General features: G+C 42.7%; 2 protein-coding genes across 4 annotated transcripts in view; one reads left to right on the top strand and one right to left on the bottom strand.

Annotated features, from left to right (window-relative positions):
- Nucleotides 1-3,597, top strand: part of LOC143294592 (neutral amino acid transporter 9-like) — an 18,425-nt gene extending 14,828 nt beyond the window's left edge. Inside the window, exons 10-12 of the mRNA XM_076605965.1 lie at nucleotides 1,295-1,443; nucleotides 1,866-1,955; nucleotides 3,423-3,597. Of these exons, the coding sequence (XP_076462080.1) occupies nucleotides 1,295-1,443; nucleotides 1,866-1,955; nucleotides 3,423-3,597 (414 nt within the window). The remainder of the gene's footprint in view (nucleotides 1-1,294; nucleotides 1,444-1,865; nucleotides 1,956-3,422) is intronic.
- Nucleotides 3,598-5,041: 1,444 nt separating this feature from the next.
- LOC143295434 (thimet oligopeptidase-like) overlaps nucleotides 5,042-21,416 on the bottom strand; it is a 41,515-nt gene continuing 25,140 nt past the window's right edge. Inside the window, exons 12-17 of one of the 3 annotated variants that reach the window (XR_013057015.1) lie at nucleotides 18,074-18,147; nucleotides 15,535-15,766; nucleotides 13,760-13,891; nucleotides 12,351-12,467; nucleotides 7,892-9,194; nucleotides 5,042-7,759 (exon numbers count right to left, since the gene is read on the bottom strand). Coding sequence is in view for 1 of the 3 variants with exons in the window: in XM_076607129.1 (XP_076463244.1) it covers nucleotides 9,060-9,194; nucleotides 12,351-12,467; nucleotides 13,760-13,891; nucleotides 15,535-15,766; nucleotides 18,074-18,147 (690 nt within the window). In the remaining 2 variants the exon portion in view is untranslated. Of the gene's footprint in view, nucleotides 9,195-12,350; nucleotides 12,468-13,759; nucleotides 13,892-15,534; nucleotides 15,767-18,073; nucleotides 18,148-21,416 lie in introns of all 3 variants that reach the window. The other 2 variants (XR_013057016.1, XM_076607129.1) reach the window with 2 other exon arrangements.

Below are 21,416 nucleotides of genomic sequence, written 5' to 3' on the forward strand. Positions count from 1 at the left end.
CGTGCGTGTGTGTGTCTGTGTGTGGGTGGGGGTAGGGGTGGGTGTGCGTGTTTATGTGGGTGTGCATGTGTGTGTGTGGGAGTGAGTGCACAGGTTCGCTGAAAGTGGCCCTGTTTTTCTTCTTATTTCATCTGCCTTCTACGTATCTTTCAGTTTCATTTATTTACATTTTAATGTACTTAATTGTTTACTTATCTAATTTCATTTTATATTAATGTTTTACAAAAAAAATATGTGGTAGGATGTCAAGGACTGACCAGTGGGTTGGGTTTATTCGAAGGTCAAGCATCTGCCCCCCCACACCCCCACCTCTGCCCTCTTATGCGAAGCGTATATGGGTCAGTCCGCACGCTGACACATTGAAACTGGAAATGAATTGATGTGAGCCGCCTAGGAAGCGGGCCTTAATGACACAGGACCCTGGTATGAACCAGAGCTTTGGGTTTGGCTCTTTGAAGAAGAAGCAAAATGTTCAGGTACATTGAGCCAGGCAGAGATGAATTGCTGGACTGAAGGGTAGGCCTGCAGATGAGTGAATATGTCTATCTGTATCTGCATATCTATACATTCATGTAAAGCGGTGAAGTGTTTACTCTGGGATAATAAGATACTGAAGAACCAACAGTTTAAACACCTTTTCAGACACACGTGGATGAATTGGCCTTGATTTTATATATATATATATATATATATATATATATATATATATATATATATATATATATAATATATATATATATATATATATATATATATATATATATATATATATATATATATAACTTCCAATATTTTAATTAACGTGATCCAGAGTTTAGGAGGGCTGAGCGAGACGTGGTTGAATTATTAGTCTTTCTACCGTTATTTTGATTGACCAATTTTACCATTATTTGATGTTCACTTCAACTGGTTTTAAGCACCTACGGGTATCATTCAGCCCTGAAATGGCCCCTTGCGGTCGGCTGGGCATGAGCAGCATGGCTTGATTTTTTTTTTCCATTTGAGGGACCCAATAGCCGAGTTGTTAGAGAGTTGGACTTTCAATCTGAGGGTCCCGGGTTCGAATCTCGGTAAAGGCGCCTGGTGGGTAAAGGGTGGAAATTTTTTTACGGATCTCCTAGGTCAGCATATGTAAAGACCTGTTTGTGCCTGTGGGGGTGGGGTAAAAACGGTCTTACACGTAAAAAGCCCACCCGTGTTCATACAAGTGAACGTGGGAGCAGCAGCCCACAAACAAAAAGAAGAAAAAAATATTTGCCTCATTCGAGAGCTGTGCTGGTGTGATGTGCTTCAGAACCTGCTGGACAATATCGCTTCAGAAGACATGCTGGGCCTGGTTGCACGTGCAGGCCTGTGCTTCCAGCTGACCTGTCTCTTCCCCCAGCTGGCCTTCATCACTCGGATCCAGCTCTTCACCGCCTTCTTCCGCTCCTCTTGGCCCAGGTCCGTGTGTGTGTGTGTGTGTGTGTGTGTGCACGCGTGTATGTGTGTCTGCTGTGAGCATGTGTGAGTCTCCTTATGTCTGTGTGTATGAGTGTGTGCTCATGCTTTGTGTGAGAGAGAGAGAGAGAGAGAGAGAGAGAGAGAGAGAGAGAGAGAAAAGGAGCTGGCTGCCCTATGGCTTTGAAAGATACGGGACCCTTAAACCGGTTCATGAGACTGTGCGGTGTTTATCATGTGGTGATGACCTTTGACCTGTTCATGTGTGACCGTGCGGCGTGTATCACATGGTGGTGACCTTTAACCTGTTCATGTGACTGTGCTGTGTGTATCACGTGCTGATGGCCTTTAACCTCTTCATTTGTGACTATGCAGTGTGTGTCACGTGCTGGTGACCTTTGACCTATTCATGTCTGACTGTGCAGTGTGTATCATGTGGTGGTGCTGAACGTGTTGTTGGTGACCATCTGTGTGCTGTTCGCTGTCTTCCTCCCCCACATCGGCAGAATCATCAGGTAAGCACGTGCTTGCCGGATAGTATTGTAGATTTATATGATAATCAGTTGTGTCTGAATATGACCATCAGAACAGCACAGGAGGCAACTGCTGCCCCCGAATTTGATTAGCCTTTAGTGGGGAGTGTCTTGCCCATGTTACATTCCCGTTCTATCAGCCAAGAGGGCTTTAAAAACAGTCGGTGTTGGGTGATGGTTCCCAAAGGCCAACTGGTCCCCACAAGACTGCAACGCTAAGCCATGTTTGAGTCACTGTCTTTCACAGGCTGTACTGGACAAACAGTTTGTCATGTAGCTTTTAATGTGCTCTTGGCTCAACTGTAAGCCCATGCTCGTCTCTGATAAAAGCAAGTGTTGTGCCAAAAAACCCCACTATGCTGTCTGGTTGGCCTAAATGTCCACCCTACCCCAACACTCATTTTGGTTTTAAAAATAAAACTGCACATGCATGTGCCGGCCTTGTAAACACCAATCCCCCCCCCCCCCCCCCCCCCCCCCCCCAAAAAAAAAAATCGAGAAATGATAATCAGATTAGCTATTTGGGATCGCGTGTCACTCTGCAAAGCAGTGCAGGTTTAGATCCAGAGACAATGAACAGAACTCAGCAGAAAAGGCAATGTGTCATTGAAAACCCAAGTGAGCATGACATCACTCGGCCATGATGCAGCCTCTCGTTTCAGCAGCTAGAGGTTGGTTTTATAGCTTGCAGAGAACAGTAGGTCTGTCTCTGGACATGCAAAAATCTGTCAATCAGTACGAATTAAATCTCTCGGCAAACTCTCGTCATTGGATTATCCAGCTGATACCGAGAGCTTAACGAGAGACTGCTCACACATGGAGTGAACGTCCAACCAGTACTTTGTAATGAAACTAATTAAGGTAAAGGGCTCCCACAAAGGGTAAAGAACCAAGCACACGCACATCAACTTCACAGTGAACATTTTGTGCAAATAGGTGGTGGGCACTTCCAAAGCAGTTTACAGTATGTGAGGGAGAAAGGAGGGGGTGCTGGGAGAGGGGAAGGGTGTGGAGTGGGGGCTGCTAGAATAAGGTTCTGCACTTTCAGTATGAGAACATTCACCAGGAATAATATGAAATGGATTTTTATGTTACGAGCGTAACTGGAGCGAGTGCTTATGCATTTTTCTAAAAAATCTAACCCAGCTGGAGTGCGTCTGTGGGAATGTGCGTACCTCTGTGCATGCTCAAGTAGATGCACGTGTGTGCTTGCGCACGTGTATGTATGTGTGTGTGCATGCATGTGTTTTGTTATGATTGCTTCGCGACTATTCATTGAATATGTTTCAGTCTCGTGGAACATGCAGTTGTGGGCAAGGATGAGTGAATGAACACCACCACCAAATATTCCCTGTGATTTTCAACACAGGTTGCTGCAAGAAAATCTTTGTCTTTGTGTGTGCATGCATGCATGAGTGCTCTGCAACACCCTTCTGTGTGTGTGTGCAGTTTCGTAGGCGCGCTGTGCGGATTCTACTACGCCATTGGCCTGCCATGCCTGGTGCGCTGCATGGTGCTCAGACAGGAGGGCCGGCTGACCTGCTTTCACATCGTGTTGCACGTGCTTCTCAACCTTCTCGCCTTCCTAAACGTTCTGGCCCAGTTTTTCTCCCTGGAAGAGTAGTGGGGTAGGAGGGGGGTTGGGGGAAGGGGGGAGGGGGTGAGGGGGGGGGGCAGAGTCCGAGCCAATCAACCCCCACATTCCTTTGCCTGTCAGTTGTGTGTCAAGAAAGACTGGAGGCATCAAAAACTGTTTGTTAATTAAACACCTTCAGTGCCTGCTGATGAGTATTCTCTTCAGTGAAGGGCTGCTGCTTGCCAAACTGAGATAAGACTGATGTTACAAGGTCAGGATGGTGGTTGCCGTTTCGTTTCATTTGGACTACTTCTTCTTTGGATGCGTCATTTCATCGTCACATAAATCACATCACTCAAAAGTGTACGGGAAGTTGTCACTTCACATCATATTGATGACACGTTGATTTCATTTCATCAAGGTTCAGCAGTCAAGGGGCTAAAGGTGTGTGTTAAAGTGACCAACACTCCTAAAGATGCAACCTGAAGGGGATGACCCTTTTACTGTGTGGTCCCAGTCTTCCCATTTGAGCCCATAGCACACTTAACTCTGGGTAGGAGCTGGCCACAGGCCAGAAAACCCCCCACCTCTGATGGGGGATCGAACCTACGTCCTCCCAGTCATCGGTCCGCAATGCTGAATGTCCTCTTGTTTGGTCTTGGTCACTGAGAGGGAGAGTTTTCTGCTTTTGTGGTATTGGCTAAGTGATGTTCATTCAGACATATCAAAGTCATATTTCTGGGGACAGAATCTTGAGAGGGTGGTTTTTGTGTTTCTGAAGGCAAGTATATAGATGCAGTAAATGGTGTGTATGTCGTGCATGAGAGGGATGGGGGAGAGAAGTGTATGTGTTGTGTGTGTGTACTTGGAGAAAAGATAAAATGACACAAACATGAAACAATACTAGACTGACAAACTACATTACTTTGAAGCAAAATGTTGCAGCAAAACATTTCCAACAAAAGAAAATTTAGAGAAACCTTTCCAAAATGCTTTTCTTGTCCCTTGCCAATTTTTTAAGACAAAATCCACTTTGACAGTAAAACAAATACACTTGCAGAAAGAGAGAAAAACAGAAAACAGGGTGGCCCTTGCACTGTAGCAACAAGTCTCCTTGGGGAGAGCAGTCTGAATTTCAGACAGAGAAATCTGTTGTGGAAGAAAAAAAAACACAATAGATTATATTTACAATTACAAAACACTTTTCAGCCAACTCAAACCCTGAAGTAACAGTGCACAGTTCTGTGAAAGAAGATGGCTTGATGGAGGCTATCAAAAGATGTTCCCAAAAGCTTTTAAATAACTCCTTGTGCATGCATGCATGCATGTATGTATGAGTGTATATGTGTGTGTGTATGCATATATATTGTATGTGTTCGTGCATTTGTGTGTCTGTGTCTGCATGTATCTGTGTGCTTGTGTATGTGAGAGAGGCACAGAGAGAGAGAGCAAGCGAGACAGTTGATCACGATATACATAACTGAGAACAAAAAAGGTGCACACATGCAAGCATGTGTGTGATCATATTTTTTTCTACATCATTATATTGTCATTATGTGATATTTCTTTTTCTTTGTTGTATTATAATTGCATTGTGCTGTACAGTATTAAAATTTTGCTGTAATAGATTTCTCTGTGCAAATTTGGGAGAGTGTGTCACCACAGCGCAACACCACCCTTTTTATCCCCCTTCGTTCCTAGCATATGGGAACTTGATGCCCTGTCAATGTGGATCTGTGAACAGAATTTTGACACTGTTGACAGGACTGGTCACCATTTGTCGTTCAGTTGTTTAACTCACACCATCATACACTTCAAGAATAAAAAAAAAACATTAAAAAAAATTGTTGGCACGGATTTTATATTACACGTTTTCAGCTTGATCTGGACTTTAAAAATCATATTTCAACCACAGCTGCTGAGACTTTTTTCTGGGAAATCTAAAGAGGGTGCAGAGATCATCAGTTTTATCTTAAAAAAAAAAAAAAATTAAAAAAAATAAAAGTCACTGACTTTATAAATGTAATGGCTAACAACAGCAAAAGTTATAAACGTATGCCAAATTCCAAATTATTTATAACAGCATGAGCAAAAACAACAAAAATGGTGGGGGGAGGGGGGGGGAGAGAAAAACCTGTTATGACTACTTAATGTAACACAGGAATCCTGAAATAAAAAGGTCGGCAATGTGCACATCATGTGTTTGATTCTAAAAGCTCTAAAAAGTACTGTATAACAATGAAATTCATACTGTTTCAAGAGGACTGCTGTGCTGCCTTGTAATATTAATGTAAAAAAAAAAAATTACAACAACTGTACAGTTTTCCAAAAACCAAACATAAACAAACACCAGAACAAACAGTTTGAAGTTTCAACTTGACTCTTTGCTGCTGATGAGTAAGCTAGTCAGTGAAGGACTGTCACCTCACTGAGACAAGGCAGAGCTTACAGGTCAGGATGTCAGTGAAGAGCTGTCACCTCACTGAGGCAAGGCAGAGCTTACTGATCAGGATGTCGGTGAAGAGCTGTCACCTCACTGAGACAAAGCAGAGCTTTCAGATCAAGTTGTCGTTCATCATTCTTCAATTGGACTTCTTCCTGCTGCATTGGTTTGTTCAGCGAAATCAAATTCATCGCTAAAGAAGCACAAGAAAAGTACTGACTGCACTTCAAACTCATGGTACACAGGTCTCATTTCATCACGGTCAGCAGGCAAAGGGTTAAACAGCTAAATGGTGCCAACATGGTTCCACTCCACTCACAACGAAGCTCTTTCAGAATGGGAAGAAGAATTGTTCCACCCCACTCACAACGAAGGTCTTTCAGAATGGGAAGACGATGTCAGGTCTGTGCATCATAGATCTTCATACATGTTCAATTTCAGGTACTCAAAACAAAAGTTGGAATATTGATCAGAGCGCACAAGTTTGCATCAAGAGGACCCTAGCAACTGTGGTACAGTATGACAGGACTCGCTCAGTGGCTCATCATGCTGAGTTTCACTACTGTTCTTGTGCCACTCACCCCCCCCCCCCCCCTTTTTTTTTTTTTTTTTTTTTTTTTTTTTTTTTATACAGCATCAGACAAAAATGGTTACCCAGATACTACGGAATCCACTAATATGGTTACCCAGATACTACAGAATCCACTAATATGGTTACCCAGATACTACAGAATCCACTAATATGGTTACCCAGATACTACAGAATCCACTAATATGGTTACCTAGCTACTACAGAATCCACTAATATGGTTACCCAGCTACTACAGAATCCACTAATATGGTTACCTTGCTACTACAGAATCCACTAATATGGTTACCTAGCTACTACAGAATCCACTAATATGGTTATCTAGATACTACAGAATCCACCCAAACTGTTAATTTCCACTTACTGTTATCTGAAAGATAAAAAAAAAAAGAAAATTGTTTGCAACGTAATTTTTTTGGTCTCTTGCATATTTCTTTTTGGTAGAATTTTGTCTATTGCTGGGAGAAAACATGTATTTTACTTGTTTGCATAAGTGGGCTTTTTTTGTTTTAGTTTTTGATGTCACTATTTTTCATCTTATGGTGTGTGGAAAAGATGCATGCATGTAATTTTTCAGTGGCTTCAGGGGGCTCGTGAAATAAACTGTTTCTAACCTTTGCCAGTCATCAACAACTGGTGCTTGTCATGTCTCCCTCCAACCAAACCGGAAATCCTGCTCACGTTCAGCAAAAACATTTACAGGCACACTAAAATGTTTCCTCAGAGAAAGTTCAGACAAAGATGTGGCACACAAAAAACTGATATGCAGAGGTCAGTCTGAATTAGTGTCACATCGTTAGGACAGGCAGCAAGCAAGCAGCAAGGCACCATGGCAGAATCATTCAGGCCTTGGACTTGTGGTCCTGTGCTCACCAGTGATCAAGGTTCGAGGCCCCATTCCGGCATGCTGTTGCGTGCCTTGGGGAAAGGCGCATTACTCCAATTTTCTTCACTCCACCCAACTATAAAATGGGTACCAGACTTCTGTTGCAGGAGGGGATTGGGCCACGCATTCCCATGCCGAGCCTTAGACACAGTGGATAGGAATTCAATACCCTGATGGCCATAAAAGCTCGTGGGATCACACCAATGACCATAAGAGCTTATGGGATCACCCCAATGACCATAAGAGCTTATGGGATCACCCTGATGGCCATAAAAGCCTATTGGAAATTCAACTTAACCTTAACCTTTTATTTGCCTAGAAACCACTCTCTTTCATTTCTGTGTGGATGCATCTGTGTATCTTTCCTGGTGTTTCCTGGGATCACCCTGATGGCCATAAAAGCCTATTGGAAATTCAACTTAACCTTAACCTTTTATTTGCCTAGAAACCACTCTTTCATTTCTGTGTGGATGCATCTGTGTATCTTTCCTGGTGTTTACAAACAGCAGTATCTGTGAACAAACTGTCCAGCACATGTCACCGCTGCATGTCTTGACTGACACATAAAGCAGCAGTCAGACTGTGGACATGCTGTGAGCGTGATGTGACCGACTCTGACACGTGACTGGCACAAGTGGTACTCTTCACATCACCAGGCATGTGAATAGGACAGAACCGTATCTGTGCATCTTTCAGACACTTTTTTTTCATACCCCCTGCACCTCTGCAGTTAAACAGGAATCAAGTAAACTGTGTATGTAAAGCAGAATTCAGAGTCTGAATAACATGTATAAATATAAAGAATGGAGCAAATCTGTCAATGACTCCCTGATACCAGATCATGCACAACATGTTTTATTGCAGAAAAAAAGGTTTGGACAACCAAACCATCTTCATTTCATTCCAACAAAGGCATTACCAGAAAAGCAGCACAATGTGTGTGTGTGTGCCTCAGCTGACCACAGAAACTGTCATAGTGCAATAGTTCCCCCCACAAAAGGCCCTGCTTCCAAAATCACAACATACACATTCAGTTTACTAACCATCACCCCACCCCTCACACCTTTTGCCATGAAGACCAGAAATCGCTAAAACCTGCAAAGGACTTATCCCCTCAAACAGCTTGACCTTGAAGGCATCAGCCAATATGCTGTTAAACTCATCAATGCTAAACAACCACAGAAACCCAAAAAAACATTTACACAAGCCAAAGTGTGACCATCAGAGGGAATACCCGATTTTTACAAAGTACCACATACCAGCTCTGTCAGGCTTGCAGTGACTTTGACAGTGTGTTCAGTTGTTACTTTCAGACACTACACTTACAAATCCAGACTAAATGTGAACACACACCCTTTGATTTGAATAAGAAAAAGAATTTCACCAAGGAACATCAAAACTATATCAAAGTTCCCTCCCTGAAGAAAACACAGATAAATGCTGAAATACACAGAAATGCTGATCCACTGACAAACAGATCGGCTTCCATAAAGCACACACACGTCCACAGAGCACAACAGCCAGTCACAACTGCTGTGAAAACCGTCAGCGTTCCATTCCACATGACAGCTGGCCCACTTCACAGAGACTGGCTACTTCCTGGACTTCCTCTCATGAGTCACCGGCGCCGGCACTGGCACCGGGTCTGGCTGCAGCCCCTTGCTGATCAGGAATGCGTCTGGCTTGGGGTCACGACCCAGGAAGCTCTTCAACATCACCTCGGCATCCTGCAACAGTCAAGCTGAGGTCTGACCAACAGTTCCCTGCACGGGGCTGATCAGTGCATGTTACATATCACCCCTTGGCTGCTTTTCCATTATATTTATTGAGCTCTAGGAGCATTCTATAATGCCGTTCTCCATAAGATGAACTCTTTAGCCGCCATAGGCGACTCGAGTCGACTAGACAGTGCACTGCCATAAGCAACTTTAATTGATATTATGGAGTCCAATTAAAAGGACAATCTTTCACACTGTAACAAAGCTTGACAGCTGCAGCCAGTTTCCCAGGCAATTGAACAATTACTAATCTTCATCCCCTGACCTAGTTTGAAGTGAACAAGTCCATTATGTTGTTTTTCACATGAGCTGAAGCCTTTGAATGAGAGCTTCAAGTCTAAAATATCTGGTGCTGGGGGGCTTTTTTCACACAGAAACTTGGCAGTGAAAGAGTTAAAAGGGGTTTCATCAAACAAATGTCTATTAAACATTTGAGGAAGTTATGAACAATGTGGACAGTGATGAAAAAAATTTGTACATTGATTTAAAAGATAATTCTGATGAAGAAGAGACAAAGACTTACAGCTGCCTTTTTTGTTTTTTTGTGCAAAAAAGTCATAAAATATCACAAACATGTAATATTTTCAATAAATACTATAAAAATAAAAATAAAATAAAAATCAAAAATAAAAATGTGAGTCCTTTTGTTTTATTTCTCTGTAAAAGTAAAAATTACTATGCATCAGTCTATGTAATTTGAAGCAAAAATTCCCACAAAAAGAGAAGTTACAGTAGTCCCACCTGCTGTGAACTTATATCAAAGTCCTAGAAATCAGATGAAACACAAAAGGTAAATAAATATTCTCTGACATCTTCTCATCATGTGTAACAATGTTTTCAGTTCACTCATCCACAGTGTAATGTTGATATTTTTGACCAGTTCAATATCACAAGTTTTTTGTGTGAAACCATACCAGCATCTCACACTTCTTGATCACAACCTTCACAATGAAGCTTTATACATTCATCCTCTTTTGTCTTTTTTTTTCTCTTACGGACTGCTATGTTGGATGTCTGTATATCTATTATGAATCAAAATGTGTATATCTATTATTAATCAAAATGAACTATGAATGACTGACATGTGATTTATATGTCCATTTGTTATTAAAAAATAAATGATTCTTTATATATATATATATAAAAACAACTCTATCTCAAATTCTCTTCAGCAAGCTCACACAGAGCAAGCTGACAGCCAGACGGAATGAGCGGAACAGGTTCTGCAGAAAATATGTTTTTTTCTTGAGTCAGGCAGAGTCAGGAAAAAAAATCCTGTTATTCATTTACAGCTTAGCGGGGGTTTTTTTTTTGGGGGGAGAGGGTGGGGGGCAGGACTATGACTCTCAAACCTCAAACAAGGAGGCAAGATCACACTGCAGCCTTGGGGACCAAACCATCCCAATGCTGAATGTCCAAAAGTCCTCATGGCCGAATGAGTGGAGATATAACTTGGGCAAGGCAACAACATCCACTGTAATTAAATCCTAACCCAGATAGTCAGGACAGCAGCTGCCTCCTCTGCTGTTCTGATGGACACGACTGACTGTCACACATAACCAGAGCCTCAACAGTGGATTCCTAGGCACACACAGAGATGTCTGTTCTGATGGACACGACTGACTGTCACACATAACCAGAGCCTCAACAGTGGATTCCTAGGCACACACAGAGATGTCTGTTCTGATGGACACGACTGACTGTCACACATAACCAGAGCCTCAACAGTGGATTCCTAGGCACACACAGAGATGTCTGTTCTGATGGACACGACTGACTGTCACACATAACCAAAGCCTCAATAGTGGGTTCCCAGGCACACACAGAGATGTTTAAACATCAACTTACTGTTGCTCACTTGAAAACTGTAAGCTGTTTGCTCACACTGACTTGCCACACACACACACACTCATATACACACATTCATTTTAAATGTTTGCTGTAGAATCCAGACTATAAGCTGCAACTTTCCCCTCCACACTGACTCCGGCAACCAACACAACAACTGCAGATTGTTTGTGGATTTTTCCAATTCCATGTTAGCCACATTCTCAAACAATGTTGTTGCCACATTCTCCAGTCTCTCCAAACTGGTTTGAACTGTTCATGAATTCATCTTGAATGAGCGCACTTTAATACTGTTACCTGTTCATGTTATTTATCCAAATTTTCACACAATTAAACATTCAGTTCTTCATCGATTTGCCCAAACACTTCCATCATGCTGAAAATGTAACGACGAGCTAAGGATGCAGCACTGAAATTGAAGGCGATCATTCTGGCCATTCAGAAAGGGATCCAAGCCACTGCACATGAACTTGGGGTGAATGAATCTATGATCAGACGTTGGAGAAAGTAGCAGGGAGCAAAGTGAACGTTCTACAATCATCAATGGTTTTTCTCAAAGTTGGAATATTGAAAGCAGCAGACAAGTGCAGCATGACCCAGATTCATCAATGTCAGCAAAAACGAGACTTAAGTCAGTGATGCAGACATGGCAGAGGAAGCTGTGCTCCCGCTGTATTCTGACACTGAAGTGAAGATGAAGCTTTCAGTGGCTTCAGTGGAAATGATGAAGACAAATAAATGTGACTACCAGTAAATTTTGGTTGTGTGTATATTGTGTCTTTGCTGTACAGGTATTTTGATTATGTGTTGCTTTGTACTGTGTTCACATGTGTTCATCTCCTGAGCTAAGGTCAGCAGTTTACTGCGTACCGTTAATTTCCATACAATTTTTTTTCACATTAATTTTTTGGTGTGGTATATGCCGCTGATAAACCACTGTGGCTTGTATGTAAATAAATGTGTCTTTTTTTCTTTCTTTTTTTAAGAGGATATGACATATATATCGACATGCTCTACAGACCAAATATCATGGTAAGTATTTGCACAGACTGACCAAAACACACACACACTCGCATACACTCATTCACACACATCCCATATGCACACACATCCACACACACAACCCCCATTCACTCAAACCCCCAAAACACACATGTCTACTATCCCTTAAAAGTGGATAAAAAAGTAAAACTAAAAAAAGGAACACATAGATCCACATGTCCACATTCTCCACACACACACACACACACACCCTACCAGCGAGCCCCCGGGCATGAGGATGTGGCGCCTGTAGTCAGCGCCCACCTTGGGACTCATGATGCCCTCCTTCTTGAAGCGGGAATAGAACATGTCCATGCAGAACACCTCACTCCACTGCAACACACACACACACATACAAAATGTTAATAGATCTAGATAACAGAGGCAAGAGAAATTGGGTATCTTATGTGAGAATGAAACTTTGGGAGTGTGGTTTTGGTTTTGTTTGGCTGAACCAAGGTGTTGGAGACATCAGCAAATTTATTCATGTATTTCGTAGAAGACTGATTGATAACAGATGGCAAAATTTGAATTCCCATATTCAAAATAGCGACAGATTTGATTTATATCAAATGGTTTGTCAAATACGTTATATGTCAATGAAACAAGGTTTAGATTGGATGTTACTGAAATATTTACCCATTATCATCAATATCGACTATCAAGTGCCAAAAATTTGATTTGTCCTTTGTGTCAAGAATCTAAAGAAGATGAGGTTCACTTTGTGCTGTGTCGCTTGAAGACCTGAGAGAACAGTTGATTCCAGTTAAATACTGTCAACAGCCTTGCCTGTTTAGACTTATCATGTTAATATCATCAACAAATGAAAAAAACTTTGAAGGAATTCATTCTTTATCTATATAAAGCACTAAAAGGAGAAGCTTATATGTCACATAATGAAGACTTTGAATGTACGACTTGATCATTTTACTGTACATCCCCCTTCTAAGGGGCTGTGGCCTTTATGAATAAACCATCTCAATCTCAACACACACACACAACACACACACACAAACCCAGAATAGCTGGTTAGTTACAATCAAATTTAAAACTGATACCATTTCAGGTGATATAACCAATCTGACAATTGACATAGCTGCACACACACACAACCCAGTATAGCTGGTTAGTTATGATCGGGTTTACCACTGATACCATCTCAGGTGATATAATTGATATGACAATTGACATTACAGTCCAGCTGACCTCACAGGGCTGTATCAAGACTGCCCAACTAAATAAAACAAGAGGCAAGTTTACCATGGTCACACACACACACACACACACACACACCACACACACACACACACACACACACACACACACACACAACTAAATACCATCACTGTGTGCAAACAAAGATGTTACCTAAAAGTTTAACCAAATTTAACACAAAAAGTTTATGACATTATCTTAAAGTTCATGATATAATCTTGAAGTTCATGACATTTTCTTAAAGTTCATGACATTATCTTCAAGTTCATGATAATATCTTAGATTGCATGACATTATCTTGAAGTTAATGAAATTATCTTCAAGTTTGTGACATTATCTTAAAGTCCATAACATCATCTTAAAGTTCACGACATGATATGAACGCAGCACAGCGTGATGGCAACACTCACCAAGTACCCATAGTACTGGGCGTCGTAGCCCCCGGCCATGTGACCAAAGGCGGCAGCCATGTTGGTCTCCGGAGTCGCCTTGATTCCCATCACTCTCTCCGACACCTCCGACAACACTTTGGCTGTGTCCGCCTTCAGGGACAGAAAAAAAGACTCACTATGTGGTGGGTCACTCACCACATTGTGGGTCACTCACCACTCACCACGTTGTGGGTCACTCACCACTCACCACATTGTGGGTCACTCACCACGTTGTGGGTCACTCACCATATTGTGGGTCACTCATCATCCACGCTGTGGGTCACTCACAACTTGGTGGGTCACTCACCATGCATGCTGTGGGTCACTCACAACTTTGTGGGTCACTCACCATATTGTGGGTCACTCATCATCCACGCTGTGGGTCACTCACAACTTGGTGGGTCACTCACCATGCATGCTGTGGGTCACTCACAACTTTGTGGGTCACTCACCATATTGTGGGTCACTCACCATGCATGCTGTGGGTCACTCACAACTTTGTGGGTCACTCACAACTTTGTGGGTCACTCACACCTTTGTGGGTCACTCACCATGTTGTGGGTCACTCACCATGTTGTGGGTCACTCACCATGTTGTGGGTCACTCACACCTTTGTGGGTCGCTCACCATGTTATGGGTATCAGTGATATTAACACCCTGTTCTGCAGATCAAATGGCAGCTGAAATATGTTAATCAAGTAAAAGAATTTTTTTTTTAAAAGATGAAAATTTTTCTTTCTTTGGTTAAAGTTCGTAAAGAGTACAGTTAATTAATCAAAATCTCAACCTAGCAAAAAATAAACAAAAAATCACCAAATCTCAGCAACTTCTGAAACCCCAGATTCCAAGACATTTAAACATTCAGGTATCTTGCTTGTTGTTCCAAAATCTAAAGATCAGAGATTTCTTCTTCTTTTTTTTTTAATCCTAACAGACAAACTAACAGGCCTAATGGTAACACATGTGCCTAAGAAGCGAGAAAATCTGAATCAGATCGAATCCCACACTCAACAGTATTTTCTCCATCTCCTTTACACCTTGAGTGATAGTCTTGACACAAGTCTAATGAGACGATAAATCGAGGTCCTGTGTGTAGCATGTACTCAGCACACACAAAAGAACCCACGGCAACAAGAGGGTTGCCCCAGACAAAATTCTGAGGAACAATCTACTTTGATATGGAAGCAAATACACTTGCAGGCAGGAAAAGGAGAAAAAGATGGACCGCACTGCACCGTAGTGATGTACTCTCCGCACGGAAAGCAGCCCGTATTTCACACAATATCTGTTATGACAAACAGTGACGCAACACTTTTTCTTCTTCATTCGTAGGCTGCAACTCCCATGCTCACTCGTATGTACACGAGTGGGCTTTTATGTGTATGACCGTTTTTACCCTGCCATGTATGCAGCCATACTCCGTTTTTGGGTGTGTGTATGCTGGGTATGTTCTTGTTTCCATATCCAACCGAACGCTGACATGGATTACAGGATCTTTAACATAAGTTTTTGATCTCTGGCGTGCCTACACACATGAAGGGTGTTCAGGTGCAAGCAGGTCAGCACATATGTTGACCTGGGAGATCGAAAAAATCTCCATCCTTAACCCACCAGGCATTGTTACCGAGATTCGAACCTGGGAACCCTCAGATTGAAAGTCCAATGCTTTAACCACTTGGCTATTGCGCCCATGTCAACACAACACAACACAACACAACACAACACAACACAACACAGCACAACATAACACAAACCTGTGGCTGGGTGTGGATGGTCTGATCAAACGTGCTCAGCGTGATCTGCCGCAGGTTAAAGATCCCAGCGTTGGCGATGCGGCTGCGCATGAGGCACTCCATGAGCTCGTCAGGGATGGGCTCGCCCGTCTTGTAGTGCTTGGACATGCGCTTCAGGGGCTCATTCTCCCACACCCAGTTCTCCAGCATTTGTGATGGAGCCTCCACAAAGTCCCGCTCCACGTTTGTGCCACTGTGTGGGTGAGGGTGACAAGACAAGACAAGACAAGACGTCTTTGTTATTTCATTAAACCCCGTGGGGGCACATGAAAATGTTACATGTTTCCTTTGCCTGAAGAAGAGCCAGTGGCTCGATACGTCGCCTCTTTTATCCCATGTAAGTCAACTTTTACCAAGATTCGTTTGGTCCATCTCTTACTGTTACATATCTCATGTAACTAATACAAATATTTATATTGGTACCCCCAAAAATGGAATATGGCTGGCTACATGGCGGGGTAAAAAAAAGTCATGCATGTAAAAGCACACTCATGTACATACCAGTGAACGTGGAAGTTGCAGCCAACAAAGAAAGAAAGAGAAGAAGAATCACATTTGGTATTGTGCTTTGTTGTTGTTGTTTTTTACAATGGCTACACCAACTGTCTGGTTAACACATACATTTCGTAGGAAGAAGAGATAGGAAGAAAAAAGCAACATACAAGAGATACAGCGTCATACAATGTATACATGCCAGAAGTGAGTGGGCATTATCCCAAACACAAATATCACAAATTCACTGTATTAAAAAAACACAAAAAAAAACCCACACACAAAAACCAACTGAAAAAAAAGAAAAGAAAAAAAAAGAAACAATGAAGCATGTTGAACCAGAGAGATGCACCTTATCTATCTAGTTAGATCAGAAGGCATCTATTATGATATTCAGAAATATGGTTAGGTGGGTCAGCAATCGTTTGTTCCTTCGTACTTGTGAATAATGAACTGAATTTAAAAACATTTGTTCTTTTTCAGTGAGGAAAGGGGTGAGGGGGTCAGAACAAACAGTCAACAGTCATTCTGCCGCCTTTCAAAGCCATCAGGGGCAGTGAATTCTTATCCACTGTGTCTAGGGCTGGGCTCAGAAAAAAAAAGAAAGAAATATCACAGTCAGCCAGCCCAACACCAAATGGAAAACGTGAGTAAAATGAAAATGTTATACATAAAATGTGAACTTTAAATTTTTACTGCGCTCATCTTGGTTAAAATGTTCAAGGTCCCATCACCCTCCACAGCCGTCTGGGCAGTGATTTCTGATCCACTGTGTCTAGCTTCAGCATAGGAGGGCAGGGACCAATTCTCTCCCTTCACCATTCTAGCCTTCCCCAAACGTCAGTCATGTACCCATCCACACCTGAGTGGAGTGAGGAAAGTCAGAGTAAAGTGCCTTTCTCAAGGACAAAACACCGTGCTGAAATGGGGCCATGAACCCTGATCACTGGTGAACACTAGATCTGAAGACAATGTTTAACCAACTCTGACACAGCCACTCCTGCCTCTGCTGTGTGGGGGGGGAAAAAGAAACAACCCCCAAGTATGGAAAACGTATTAGAAATAATAACAATAATAAAAGCAATGATAAAAAATGACATTTATAATGCACTCTACCTCCTTAGAGGAAACATGGCAGAATCGGTTAAGCGCAGGACTTCTGACCCTGTGTTCAGCAGTGATCAGGGTTCGAGGCCCCGTTTAGCCTCATGTTGTGTCCTTGGGAAAGGCACTTTACTCCCATTTTCCTCACTCCACCCAGGTGTGAATGGAAACCTGACCAGTTGGGGAAGGTTAAAATGGCAGAAGGAGGGAGAGGACTGGGCCCAGGTTCCTATGCCAAGCTCTAGATATAGCTGATATAAATTCACTACCTTGATGCATATAAATGGCTGTGGGACCATGGGACCGTTCACCTTTCAACTTTTCTTAATATAAATCCTGAGCACAAGGGCCCAGTGTGCTAACAATTAACATAAATATAGGAAGAGGCAAACTAGTTACAAAAAAGTAAGTTTCAGTTCCAGTTTCTCAAGGTGTCACGGAGTTTAGACAAATCCATATAAAGTACACAACATCTGCTGGGCAGATGCCTGACCAGCAGCATAACCCAATGTGCTTAGCACTGAGTGCATGCATATGTAATTGTGTACCTATCAGAGTGGATTTCTTCAACATAAATTTGCCAGAGGACAACACTTATGTTGCCATGAGCTCTTTTTTCAGTGCACCAAGTATGTGCTGCACACAGACCTTGGTTTATCATCTCATCTGAATGACAAGATGCTCAGTCTGAGCAAAAGGGCCAGACCCGACTGCAACCCCACTGATGCTACTGGCAGGTAAGCGTCTTAACCATTCTGCCACCTTCCTCCAAAAAGAAATTAAAGAAAACAGGGTACTAAAATCAAAACATGCTAATGGGAATGTAAATTAAAAAAATGCACACATGCCTCACACACACAATGCATGCATGCGCGCACGTACACACACACACACACACACTGACCTGAACATGGCAAACTTGGCCTGAGCACAGATCTGGTGCATGACATGACCAAACTCATGGAAGTAGGTCTCCACCTGCACACACACACAGCATGCACTGCTGCAGAGATGCCAATCCCTATCAAGTGTTTGTTGGAGAACAATCAGGAAATTTAATAGGAACACTTTGAATTTGGTAGGAACACAGACTCCGAGCCACATTAGCAAACGTATCTTTTATCTACAGGGTATACAAACACTTGGGCCTACCTACAACACAGTGTAACTGCTACGATTAAGATGACTGGTCCACTCAGTGCTGTTTGATGTAAACATGCATGCAATTAGCTGAGCATCATCACCTGAGACCAAGGTTAGTGGTGACTGCTCTGGCCTTGTGATCGATAAATCAAGAGCGTCTGGGTAATGTTACGACAGGAAAGCATTTCACTATGCTATGCAATCGAAAATGAACTCGTCAGAACAATTTTGATACTGGCGTAACGTCGGAATAAACTGTGATCAAGTGTAACAAAATATGGGGAAATCTTAACAGTTGGCATCAATGCTGCTGTCACAATGCACTTCTGTCTTCTGTCACAATGCACTTCTGTCTTCTGTCACAATGCACTTCTGTCACACTGTCACAATGCACTTCTGTCACAATGCACTTCTGTCTTCTGTCACAATGCACTTCTGTCTTCTGTCACAATGCACTTCTGTCACACTGTCACAATGCACTTCTGTCACAATGCACTTCTGTCTTCTGTCACAATGCACTTCTGTCACACTTCTTTCACAATGCACTTCTGTCACACTTCTTTCACAATGCACTTCTGTCACACTTCTGTCACAATGCACTTCTGTCACACTTCTTTCACAATGCACTTCTGTCACAAAGCACTTCTGTCACACTTCTGTCGCAAGGCACTAGTCTCTTCTGTCACAATGCACTTCTGTCAGTCACAATGCACGTCTGTCACAATGCACTTCTGTCACAATGCATGTCTGTCACAATGCACTTCTGTCTGTCACAATGCACTTCTGTCACAATGCACTTCTGTCTGTCACAATGCACTTCTGTCTGTCACAATGCACTTCTGTCTGTCACATTGCACTTCTGTCACAATGCACTTCTGTCACAATGCACGTCTGTCACAATACACGTCTGTCACAATGCACGTCTGTCACAATGCACTTCTGTCTGTCACAATGCACTTCTGTCTGTCACAATGCACGTCTGTCACAATACACGTCTGTCACAATGCACGTCTGTCACAATACACTTCTGTCTGTCACAATGCACGTCTGTCACAATACACTTCTGTCTGTCACAATGCACGTCTGTCACAATGCACGTCTGTCACAATACACGTCTGTCACAATGCACGTCTGTCACAATGCACGTCTGTCTGTCACAATGCACGTCTGTCACAATACACGTCTGTCACAATGCGCTTCTGTCACAATACACGTCTGTCACAATACACGTCTGTCACAATGCGCTTCTGTCACAATACACGTCTGTCACAATACACGTCTGTCAAAATGCACGTCTGTCACAATACACTTCTGTCTGTCACAATACACTTCTGTCTGTCACAATACACGTCTGTCTGTCACAATGCACGTCTGTCACAATGCACTTCTGTCTGTCACAATACACTTCTGTCTGTCACAATACACTTCTGTCTGTCACAACACACGTCTGTCACAATGCACTTCTGTCTGTCACAATGCACGTCTGTCACAATGCACTTCTGTCTGCCACAATGCACGTCTGTCTGTCACAATGCATGTCTGTCACAATACACTTCTGTCTGCCACAATGCACGTCTGTCTGTCACAATACACTTCTGTCACAATGCATGTCTGTCACAATGCACGTCTGTCACAATACACATCTGTCACAATGCACGTCTGTCACAATACACTTCTGTCTGTCACAATACACTTCTGTCTGTCACAATGCACGTCTGTCACAATGCACGTCTGTCACAATACACTTCTGTCTGTCACAATACACTTCTGTCTGTCACAATGCACGTCTGTCACAATGCACGTCTGTCACAATACACTTCTGTCTGTCACAATACACTTCTGTCACAATGCATGTCTGTCACAATGCACGTCTGTCACAATACACTTCTGTCTGTCACAATACACTTCTGTCACAATGCACGTCTGTCACAATGCATGTCTGTCACAATGCACGTCTGTCACAATGCATGTCTGTCACAATACACTTCTGTCTTTCACAATGCACGTCTGTCTGTCACAATACACTTCTGTCTGTCACAATGCACGTCTGTCACAATACACTTCTGTCTGTCACAATACACTTCTGTCACAATGCACGTCTGTCACAATGCATGTCTGTCACAATACACTTCTGTCTGTCACAATACACTTCTGTCTGTCACAATACACTTCTGTCTGTCACAATACACTTCTGTCACAATGCATGTCTGTCACAATGCACGTCTGTCACAATACACTTCTGTCTGTCACAATGCACGTCTGTCACAATGCACGTCTGTCACAATGCACTTCTGTCACAATGCACTTCTGTCTGTCACAATGCACGTCTGTCACAATACACGTCTGTCACAATGCACATCTGTCACAATGCACTTCTGTCTGTCACAATGCACTTCTGTCTGTCACAATCCACGTCTGTCACAATGCACTTCTGTCTGTCACAATGCACGTCTGTCACAATGCACGTCTGTCACAATGCACTTCTGTCACAATGCACTTCTGTCTGTCACAATGCACTTCTGTCACAATGCACTTCTGTCTGTCACAATGCACATCTGTCACAATGCACTTCTGTCACAATGCACGTCTGTCACAATGCACATCTGTCACAATGCACTTCTGTCACAATGCACTTCTGTCACAATGCACTTCTGTCACAATGCAAGTCTGTCTGTCACAATACACTTCTGTCTGTCACAACACACGTCTGTCACAATGCACGTCTGTCTGTCACAATGCACTTCTGTCTGTCACAATGCACGTCTGTCACAATACACTTCTGTCTGCCACAATGCACGTCTGTCTGTCACAATGCACGTCTGTCACAATGCACGTCTGTCACAATACACTTCTGTCTGTCACAATACACTTCTGTCTGTCACAACACACGTCTGTCACAATGCACTTCTGTCTGTCACAATGCACGTCTGTCACAATGCACTTCTGTCACAATGCACTTCTGTCTGCCACAATGCACGTCTGTCTGTCACAATACACTTCTGTCACAATGCATGTCTGTCACAATGCACTTCTGTCTGCCACAATGCACGTCTGTCTGTCACAATGCATGTCTGTCACAATACACGTCTGTCACAATACACGTC

The sequence above is a fragment of the Babylonia areolata genome, chromosome 20 (genome assembly GCF_041734735.1).
Source record: "Babylonia areolata isolate BAREFJ2019XMU chromosome 20, ASM4173473v1, whole genome shotgun sequence".
NCBI lineage: Eukaryota > Metazoa > Mollusca > Gastropoda > Neogastropoda > Buccinidae > Babylonia > Babylonia areolata.